This window comes from Poecile atricapillus, chromosome 2 (genome assembly GCF_030490865.1).
Source record: "Poecile atricapillus isolate bPoeAtr1 chromosome 2, bPoeAtr1.hap1, whole genome shotgun sequence".
In the NCBI taxonomy this organism is placed as follows: domain Eukaryota; kingdom Metazoa; phylum Chordata; class Aves; order Passeriformes; family Paridae; genus Poecile; species Poecile atricapillus.
This window is the reverse complement of record NC_081250.1, coordinates 140,451,907-140,463,120: the sequence shown is the minus strand read 5'-3', so window position 1 is coordinate 140,463,120 and position 11,214 is coordinate 140,451,907. Positions and strand designations below refer to the sequence as shown.

Genomic DNA, 11,214 nt, shown 5'->3' with positions numbered 1-11,214 from the left:
ATGTAAAGGTTTCGGTGTTTTGCCTCTTTTCACAAACTCCCAACTTTATATTAAAGTTCAATTCTTTAATTAAAACTGAGAGGGAAAAAAAGCCAAAACAAGCCAAAATAGAAATCCGCTCACAGGGTCTAGCATACTTTTTCTTCTGTCCTGATGATCAGAGCACAGTCCTGGGTATGTGTAGCCTCAAGCCTTTGTTTGGCCTAATGGATGGATTCTTTCTGAATTTCTATGAATCAAGCAACATGAAGTTCTGAGCCTGGATCTTAACCGAGCCAGACCCAGAGCCATAGGAGAGCAAATATCCCTCAATTAACACTTTGTATTTTCTTTAGAAAATAATTTATTATATCCTTCTAAATATCCTTTATCTTTTACCAGAAGAAAAAATAAATTTTACATACTTAAAAAAAAAGCTCTCATTAGCTCCAATCAAATGGACTGCAATGGACACAGCATGTATCCTGAAGGCTACAAGTCCCATGGAGAAATGGAAAAGGCAGCATGCATGGATACATGGGTGCATAGGGAAGGCCTCTGGAAAGGGATAGGCATGTGCATGCTTAATTTACACTTGAGGGGACAATGGAAGTAATAATAAGGAGCAGGATGAAGCAAACACAGAAAAAACATGGAAGAGGGTGGAAAAGAGTCCTGGCACACGGTGATAGCATGAGAGGCTACAGAAGAGGAGAGACAACATGACACCAGAGATGCAGTTGTCCGTGTGTGAACTGAAATGCAGTGCTTTGGGGAAAATACTTTATTCTGACATTGAGAATAACAACAACCAAATTAATATCTGTGAGCACTGAGGTCAATGGGGTACTTTTCTTCATTATTTTGGTGTGACCATTTGCATGTCCATGGCAGAATAAATCTATGTCTTGGGAAATAAATAGGGGTGTTTTTTTGCCTGTTTCTAACATACAAATAATTCAGTTAAGTCAATTGACCAGCAATGGCTACTCAGTACTGTTTCTCTGAGTGGAGAGGCTTAGTGTGAGATTAATTTCGTACTCTCCAACAAGCTCACTGGCCAGCAATATTCTGGACTCCCTCTACAGTCCATGGAGAATAAGACATTTTAACCACGTGTTTAATGATAAAGAAACAGACTTATCTCTAACTTTACACATTTATAGAAATAAAAAATTTAACCTCAGGGATTTAAACTAATATTAAAAATGTTTATTAGATACTTGCAACTAAACTCTTTCATGCAGTTGCATGTTAAATCTCTTGACTGATATGAGCATAGTATCTCTAGTCATAGAACAATTGTAATGCACAAACTGGGATTGATAAAGGGAAAATCAGAGCACAGTTTTCCCTCAGGTCACACTAAATTTTGTGTCCTCAATAGACAGCTCATATTACAAAATCTAGCATGGTGGACATAAGAATGATTTTTTGAAACAAGAAATACAGAAAGCTTTGGTACAAAATAATTATTTTCTTATTAAAAAAAAAAATAAAATTCCAGTGTAGTAAGTTCTCAGAGGAGAGAAAAAAAATGCTATTTCATGAAGTTCACATTTATCATAATACGTAAATACTAGCACCAGAAACAGCAACTAAATATTTTTCCATCCATCTTCTCATACACTGAGAAATTATAGAAAATAGGGTGAAGAAAAAGTATAGCTTGGACTAGAAAGAAAAAAAAATAGCAATATTCTATTTTTCCTGAAGATTTTATTATACATTATCCTACTCCTGGAGTTATACTGGGAAACAGAAAGGGTGAGGCCATGATCTTAGTGAAATCAATTGTAGAATTCTACTAATTTTGAAGTTTTCACTCCAATGTCAGGCATCAGTGAGCAGGCTCTCATCTGATCTTACACAGTCAGTGAAGGCAAAAAAGAAGACATATTCTCAATGTCTTTGACTGCTGCCCTAGAGAAATTCAAAGCAGATGAAATGCAAGAAGTATGCTGCTTTGATGAAGTCCTAGAGATGTGAGTTCTGGAAGTGGCTATAAACATCTCAGGCTACATGTGCTGTGGGGTGTAACACTGGGTGTCATCAACATCTGTCATTGAAGGTGTACTTAGCCTACTAATTGTTAACACCAAAAAATGTTAAGTGACATTTTTTGGGACAGTCTTTAACTGGTAAGAGCAAAGGAAAGGCACATTTGTTCAGAGAACATGGGATGAACAAGTCAACCAGCATATTTTGTGCTTGTTCCATCAATACATACTCTGTACACATTGCTGCATGGACCTATCCTTAGAATGTTGAGTGATGTTCCTTGAAATGCTCAGATATTAAATATTTGAGATATGAAAATGAATTGCTGATGTTTGAATAATTTAATTTTTCTTAATCTGAGTAATTTAACTTTGCTTCTTTAGGAAAATCACAGTTCTACACCTGTTCAGGATTTTATCATTGAAGTTTACTTATATAAATCTCACAGATCTGACACACCACTGTTGTGTTTTAATTAAATCAGTGTTAAGAGCTTTTTCAGGAACTGGCTGAAATTAGCCCAAAGATTAAGGTAGTAACTGTCCATATTAAAGTAAAAATCTAAATGCATATAACCAAACTGAAAGCAGATGAAAAGATGTTACCAATTGAGCTGAGGTAAAAATAGCCACCAAATTGGTATTTGTATATAATCTAAAAGACAGTCAAACTGGATCAGATCTTTGGCTCCTTTTGCCCAAAAGAAACATTTGTGTCTCCTTCCAAAAGACATTTTTTCGTGCTGAACTGCTACAGTAACATAAAAAGACATTGAGACTGCTGTAGTTCTGGTGTTTATAAAGATGGCTAACAAGGATTTGAACACCATAGCACTTCTCTTTTGTGGAGGTTGCAGTGCTCATAGCAATGCAATTGCCTTTTCACAAAATGGGTTAAAGGGGTAAAAATCAGGTACCTCAGTGCTAAGAAAGGTTACAAGGGCATTTTGGCACTGGTTTACTGAAGTGCAGAGTGTAGTTTAAAGTGCTGGGAAAATGGTATAGGCAAAAGGAGTTACTCAAGTTGCTCTTGAGCTCCATGCCATAGTGCAAATAATTCCCCTTTCCAAATGAAGTGATGGACAATCCACAAGAAGAATCCCAGCAGGAAGCTGCATTTATGTCTCTTCAAAAATATCAGAAATAAAACTACTGCCTTTGTAGGGGGAGAAAACCCACAAATTTAAGAGCAGTGGATGACCTTAATGTACAAAGGGTGGTGGGTTCATATCCCTTTATAACTTGCCTGCAAAGTGTAAGCTATTATTGAACTGCTTTTCCTTGGTGCCTGGGCTTTGTGTGTATGATCCAATAAAAGTAAAACTTAAGGAATCATATAAAAATATGAATAACATTAAGAGTAAACAGAAGGATAGAGGAGAAGCAATGCAGCAATGATAAGCTGATCCACAAATATAAATTTTTTTGGGTGTGGATGGAACCAAGGAACTGTCAAAATAAAGTGAGTGAACAATTTTACTTCATAGGAAGTCAGTAGTCAACTGCATTCCTCTTTAATTGCATCTGGCTCAGGATTAGCTGGGTTTATTAATCCAAAAACTGTTTAAATTTGTCCAGACATTATTGCTGCACTGCTCAACAGTTGATGCATTTCTTGCAAACCAAGGTGCCTGTAATTTGCAAGGTGACCCTGAGAAATAGCTTGCGTTATATTAGAGAAGTATTGCACAAACCAGCCTGATTTTTGGGGTGGAGGGGGAAAGCAGGAGGAGATGTGGGGTGAAAGTGGTTTAAAAAAAATCCTTTTTCCATCTCTCCTGGATTCTGATCTACTCCTTTATCATGTCTCAGGTGCTTTGAGGAGTCCTGGCCATGTTCTCTCTAGGTCTTGGCATCTCCTAGCACAGAAGGTGTTACATTAGAAGATATGGACCTTTTGGACCAGGTCCAGAGGAGAGCTGTGGATGACCTTAATGTACAAAGGGTGGCCATTAAGAGGCCAGAGGAGGGAGGCCAGTCCTCCGAAAGACTTCCACCTTGGAGGTCTGCTCCCCAAAATAAAACAAAACTACTTAGTCATGGTGACTAAGCTGTGGACCCCTTCCTGCTTTGGGACCCTATGTTATCTCCTTGTGAACTATTTTCATTTTACTCCGGTCTTAAACCTTTGTTCCTTTTCCCAATTCTCCCCTTCCCTATAAAAACCCTGGCTTTTGCCCAGTTCAGTGGATGTGGCATCATTGGCCCCCTTCGCTGAAACCTGCTCATAAAGGACTCTGTGGAACGCTACATGGCCTCCTGTCTCTCATCCACGTGTCAGCTGGGGTAACCCATGAATGGAGCTGGCTAGGCTGATCTGAGCTGATCACTACAAGAGCTGAAATCACATCTAAAAGAGCTGATCACTTGAAGCCTCAGGCTGAGCTCATATGGGTTACCCCTGGCTGGAAACTGCCTGAGAGCCCTGGACAGGCGTTCCTTGTGGGACCCCCTATCCGGGAAGTAGGTGGAGGCCAGGGGTTGGACAGACCCCTGGAACCGGTCCCAAAAGAGAGCCACAAAACTGGTCAGAATAATGGAGTACATCTCCTCTTAGGAAAGGCTGAGAGAAAGGAGTTTTAATTAAAAATAGATAGATTCAAACCAGATATGAGGAAGAAATTTTGTTTAATTTGAGCAGTAAGACACTGGAACAGGGAGGTGGTAGATCCCCATCCCTGGAAACAATCAATGTAAGTGTATAGGACTCTGAGCTAAGCCAAGCAGTGGAAGATGTCCCTGCTCACTTGGAGAGGGGTTGGAACAGATGACCCTTAAAGGTCCCCTTCAACCCAAACTATTCCATGACTCTATGACTAGGAATCAAACTGTGCAAGGGCAGGGAGTATTGCATGTATGCACAAACATAGTCTTGTTCCAGCTGTTTGAAAAGCCTAAGGCAGGCAGGAATGTGTTGATAACAACAGCGATGACTACAGAGAAATTCATCATTGGTGCAGTTAGTGGAGAAAGACATGCAAGAGCCCAGGTACCTGATGTATCCAAACCTTAACTGAATCAGCACCAGGGCCTCATCATTTCAAGGATACCCTAAAAGTTACTAAAAACCTATCAGCTGTTGATGCTTGCTCATAGCTATCTTTACCTTAGGCTTCATTGGCTAAAAGGCAGCAATTAGGATGAGGTACATTAAGAATAACACAAGAAATCATCTTTTATTTTCAGCAGTCTTCAGACCCTTTTTCTTCCCATTGCTTTTAGCTATTAAAAGCTAGTAGTTTAAGAAAAACAATTTTAGTAAAAAATATTTTGAATCATATAAAGTTTATTTACTTAGTAAAGGTATATTACAGTATGTACAGTTTCTATTTACATATACACCTAAGAAATGAAGCACCATATGATACAGTTAGTATTTTAGAGGAATTTACAGATATATTATTTTTGCATCCAAATAGTTACATCTACAGACACGCATGGATTAGAACCAAATTCTTATACAACACTGACTTCGGTTGGTTTTGGATTAGACTGCTGGTGAAGTTACCAAAAAGAAATTTAATTGCTGTCAGCTATCAACCTGCTGTACTTCAGGATAAGAGATCTTACCTATGTCATTTCAGAGGCTACGTGAAATCTTAATCCTCAGAGTCAGCGATATGAACAGAAGGTACTTTATAAGCCACAAGAATGTAACACTTTCATCAGTAAGATTTTTACTGTCATCAAAAAACAGAGTTTCATTAAAAAGAAAAAAGAACACTGCTGGAGTGTTTATATGCAGTACAGAAAGTGAAGCTAAGAGCCTGGAAGCTTATGTGATGCAGTATTATGTATTCCTCAAGGAACACATTTACTCTCAAGAAGCCCAGTCTTACACCCACTTGCAGCATGATCCCCTTAACTCAAGGGGAAATTCTAGCTGTTGGCTTTGTAATCTTTATGCCACCATCAAGAAAAAAAGAAGGCTCTGTCCAAGGTACAAAATTTCCTTCAAATGAATAAAAGACATTTGGAGGGGATAAATGTAAAATGAGGTATTTAATAAGCTATGGGGGAAAAAAACCACCGAGTTTGAAAGACCGTCCTGAAAAATATTTTAGAAGTTTCATATATGCAACTGTTACATTCACCTGATTGTGGGTCAAGTTTTGTATAACCTGCTTATACTTTTTGCACTATCCATTCATACTTTTCATATTTTTGCTTCACTAGATGTGGGATCTAACGGCTGGAAGAAAACAACGTTACTCTGAGGACAGTTGTTGTGACAGACACAGGTGTTGATCAACATCATTGGCTTTTTTAGGACTTTGCCCTGGGGGCAGCGGAACTCAACCTGGATGGTTTTGGTGTTGTGTGGGGTGCAGCAGCGCCCGCCGCTGCAGAGGCCGCAGTAACGGGGTCTGTACGTCTGCACACTCGTGCAGTTCTTGTACTCGTAGCGAACAGCTCTCACAGACTTCTTCGTCCGGATACATTTCTTCCCCTTCTAAGAGAAATATGAAGAGACAATAGATATATCATTGTATAAGACAGACAGCATTTGACAACTGACATGCAAAGATACAGGCCTACTCTGAAAATTTCTATTTGTTGTCTTTACTCATCCAACAGCAAGAAGACTCTGAAACTGCTTCAGTAGTTACCTACAGGTGACACCTGCAAATCTGCTCCTCAACCACCAGTGTGTTACTGGACCAGTAATGAAGGACAAATAATTAAAATCCACTCCTGTCATCCAAGACAAGCCAGTCTATATTCATTAAGAAACTATACTCTACTGAAAAACTTCTCAGGCTAGCGTAGTTCCATCAGAGAACCAGAGAGTCAAATGAGCAAGTTACAGGACTAGATTCAAGGGGAAAAAAGGGGACTAAAATGAACTGCAAAGGTCATCACCCATTCCTGTGACTCAAGGCACAACCAGCTCTAGCCATATTATTTCAAACAAATGATTGACTAACTTGTCTGTGGAAGTCTTCCATGACAGAGACCTCACATCTGCCCCAGACAACCCCAAGAGTTCACTGTTTTTACTGCCTGGAACATTTTCATTCACGTCTTAATTTTTATGTGGTCTAAACTCACCATTTTTTGTTATATCTTCCATGGACTCAAAACAGGCTGCAATATCTGAATACAGTTATGAGAACACATCTCTCTTTCCTTGCATTCAGAAGAAGTTCAGTTCTACCTGGTTTTCCCTAGATAAACATGTTTTCTAGACCTCTGATCATTCTTGTTAATCTCCTCAACTTGTCCCACATGTTTCGTCTCCTTTACAAAATGGTATTTAAAACTGCAGAGACTGTTCAGGAAAGGCCTTACAAATGCTTTCCAACACTCAGAACATTACATAAATTGATGGGCCTTGTACCTAGCTGCATGTTATTCTCCCTGACAGAAACACTTGCATAATGTGTAGAAGTCAAAAAGTCTTCTCCTTTATATAAAATTTTACTTTTTTTTTTAGATCAAAAATATCAGTTTTGGGTTTGCTTTTGGAAAAAAAAAAACAACATCATAAGGATTAAGATAAGGTTTAATTTATCAAGCAGACATTTCACACATTTCTCTGCTGTTCCAGATGCTCAATCGACTAGAAATCTGATATAACCGTTCTGTATCACCGAAGCAACTCTTATGTACAGGGTACAGGTAGTATATATACAGTTGCATTTGTGGAAAAGTTAAGACTATGTGAACTGTTGACTTGCACATGCAATACATGTGATCTGTTTGGGATGATTTAAATTACCATAGAAAGATAGACCAGCTTGGGTTGCAAAAGACCTTTAAAGGTTATCCAGTCCAACCCCCTGCAATGAGCAGGGACATCTTCCACTAGATCAGGTTGTTGAGAGCACTGTCCAGTCTGACTTTGAACATTTTTGGGAATAGGGCATTGACCACCTCCCTGGGCAACCTGTTCCAGTGTCTCACCACCCTCACAGTATAAAATTTCTTCCTTATATCCAGTCTGAATCTCCCTCTTTTAACTTAAAAACCATTAGCCCTTGTCCTAGCATAACAGGCCCTACTAAAAGTCTGTTCTCTTCTTTCTCCTAAGTCCCTTTCAAGTACTGCAAAGGGCTGTAGGGTCTCCCCAAAGCCTCCTGTCCTCCAAATCGAACACTTCCCAACTCTCTCAGCTTTACCTCATAGGGGAGGTGCACCAGCCTTTGGTGGCCCTCCTCTGGATTAACTCCAATAAACCCGTATCTTTCCTGAGGGCTGCAGAGCTGGACACAGTGCTCTGGGGGGGGGTGGGTCTCACCAGAGTGGAGCAGAGGGGCACAATCATCTCCCCTGACCTGCTGGAGGTGCAGCACAAAGCTACTGAGCAAACACAGCAAGTCTAACACTTTACCAAAAACACTCAGCTTGCTGCACTTGTGCTAAAAGGTGTATTTATGTACAGTTGCATCTGGACCATTGTAGACTGTAATATTGCAACCTTGGAATTAGAGCTGAAGAGATTCTGCTGCCTTGCCTCACTCTCTGCAGCATACCTTATCGGGCGACTCTTCATTTTCACAAGGTCTTATCATGCAAAGCCGTGTCTGCTTCACCATTTCACACTGCTGATTCCTGTTGGTAACGCGGGTGGAAAAGCCCATTCCACAGCTCTTGGAACAAGCACTCCATTCTGTTGTCTGCTCAATACAATTGGCACTTGAATCTGACACATCAATCCCGAGTGTGGCCTCTTGCCTGTAGGCTGAAGACAAAACCCCACAGAACCTTATTACAAGAAAAACTCACATGAAGCCTCAATATCTAATTGAGCTCTATCATATCTGGGAAGGAACATGTGAGACAAAGCAAGGTTCAAAATCCATGCTTTTGACAAGATTTAGAAATTTTTAAAAGATGTCTTTTTAGGAATCCTGAGTAGCAACTTCCTAGATCTCAAAAAAAAAAAAAAAAAATTTAAAAAAAATCCCCAAACCAGAAAGTTGCATATCAGTGTAATCAGCAAAGCATTTAGATTCTGTTCACTCAAGTCCACAGCTGGAAGGATTACTGCCACCTTTTAAAACAGTTTAGAACCCTCATAGATTTTTATTCTTCACTTTTTCTAATGGAAATATGTCACAAGTCTGTTCTAAAGCTATGTCATAATAATATCTATATTAGGTAAATATGTTTTAGAGAAGTGTGAAACTTTTTGTTTAACCTAATGTGCTTTACAACTAACACTTCATAGCACACTGAAAAGCTCAATCTTTTCTTCCTCAACCCTTTCTCACTTGTTTTTTAAATGGATTAGCTGAGTTTTGGCATAAGTAACTGCCTAAGATCACAAAGTGCAGTGACTGGAAGAGAATCCAGTGTCCTCCACTCTCAACAGAAAGTTATGAAAATTCATGTTGAACTAATAGTATAATTTAAAGGGGATGGAGACATAATTCAGTAGGGGAAAAATGAAAATAGGGAAAAACTGAAAAAGGGGAAAGTATTACCTAGCTTTTTTAAAAGCCTGAGTTCTTAACTGTGGAATGGATTGGGTTTTCTTACAAATCCATTCACTGTGTTTATAACCACTGCCTCTGCAAATACTCTGTAATGTTTTTAATGCCACCAATAAATATGAGCACTCTAGCACAGACAGGCTGGAATTCATTGGCATTTTAGCTACCCTGCTGACCACTTGTAAGAGCTGCAGAATTCAGGAGAGAAAACGTCGCCTGAACACTAAGCTGTTACAATATGTTGTAACATAATCTTGTAGAGCAACTAGCAAGACTGCAGTTTTGGTTTTTTTCTTGGTGTGGGAATGTTTGGAGGATTAGGATCTTGTCCTTGTTTTCTTCTGGTGACAGAACTAATGTGTAGCAGATAAACAGAAATTTAAAAATTGGGAACTAGCTTAATTAACTTTTTAAACTGCTGTGCATATTCATCCTCTGAATATTTATTTTACCTGTTCAGCTCTGCCTTTACTCATAACCACTGCTATACGTACTAGCCACTCTGAATCAGAAAAAAGACCAGAAAAAAACCCAAACCATGCAAGCAATGTGCCTTAGACCTGGCAATCCTGTGGATATTTTCACGATGATATCACCTCCTGCTCACAACGACTATGATAACTGATTTAGTTTCCTCACCAGCCATTGCAAAACCTCCCAAAATCACTTCATCGTCAGGGTCGCAGACCCACTTCTCACAGCACTCTCCAGGGACTTCGACTTTTCTGGGGAAGGGGCAGTCGGGGCCGGGGAGCAGCAGGTCCAGGTTGCAGCGGGGCAGGCAGCCGATCTGGCCGTCGCGGCAGGTGCACTGGTACTTGCAGCTGGGCTGGAACGTCTCCCCATTGCGATAAATCATCCCATCAAACACGCAGTTGTCTCCCTCCAGCACTAGTGGGAAAAGGGGAGGCATTTCGCAGGGGCAGAGGGGACTCGGACACTCCCCGGACCCCCAGCCCCTCGGGGCCGTACTGGCGCCTCCCGCAGCATCGGGGCAGCCCCGGCGGTGCTGCGGATCGGCCGCTTCGCCGGAGGGCAGGCCGGAGAACCGCGGGGCAGCGACGCCCGCAGCGGGCCCGGCCCGGGGAGAGTCTCCTGCGCCCGGGAGGGCCGCGACATGCGGGGACGTTCCGCCGCCTCCACCTACCCATGCAGATGCCGGCGGCCGCGCCGTCCTCGGGGCCGCGGTCGCAGTAGAGGCCGCTGCTCTCGTCGCAGGGCAGCAGCGCGGAGCAGCGCTCGCCGCGCTGCCGGGCGCACACCAGGCAGCAGGAGCAGCCGTCCAGCACGGCGGGCACGCCCGGGGCGCAGCGCGGCGGCTCGGCCGGGCAGCGCCCGCCGCACGAACGGGGACACGCCGGCTCCCGGCCGCTCACCTGCGGGGACAGAGCGGCCGCGGGGGCCGGGTCACGGGGCCGGACCGGCCGCCGGTTCCCCGCGCTTGCCTCGCACGGCCGCAGGAGCAGCAGCAGCAGCAGCAGCAGCAGGGCGGGCAGGTGCTGCCCGCTGCCCGTCGCCATGGTCCCGGCCGCCGCCTGCCCGCCCGCTCGGCTGTGCCGGCAGAGCCATTGCAGGCGCTTTTATAGAGCCGGCCGGGGACCCCCCTCCGCCGCCACCCCCGCACGGCGGGCAGCGCGGGCCGGAGGCGGGGAGCTGGAGCGGGGGAGCTGGAGCGGGGGAGCTGGAGCCGGGGAGCTGGAGCGGGGGAGCTGGAGCGGGGGAGCTGGAGCCCGGCCGGGCCCTGCGCTCCCTCCGCCACCTGCCCCGGCGGCGCCGAGCCCCTGCCCTGCCCTGCC

At 42.9% G+C, this 11,214-nt stretch overlaps 1 protein-coding gene across 1 annotated transcript; it reads right to left on the bottom strand.

Moving 5' to 3' along the window:
- Positions 1-5,281: 5,281 nt before the first annotated feature.
- Positions 5,282-10,969, bottom strand: CCN3 (cellular communication network factor 3). The gene is made up of 4 exons (XM_058832051.1): positions 10,566-10,969; positions 10,058-10,309; positions 8,456-8,664; positions 5,282-6,432 (listed from the first exon to the last, which is right to left on the bottom strand). Exons 1-4 carry the CDS (start codon positions 10,936-10,938, stop codon positions 6,136-6,138), a joined length of 1,131 nt encoding a protein of 376 aa, XP_058688034.1. The 5' UTR covers positions 10,939-10,969; the 3' UTR covers positions 5,282-6,135.
- Positions 10,970-11,214: the final 245 nt, after the last annotated feature.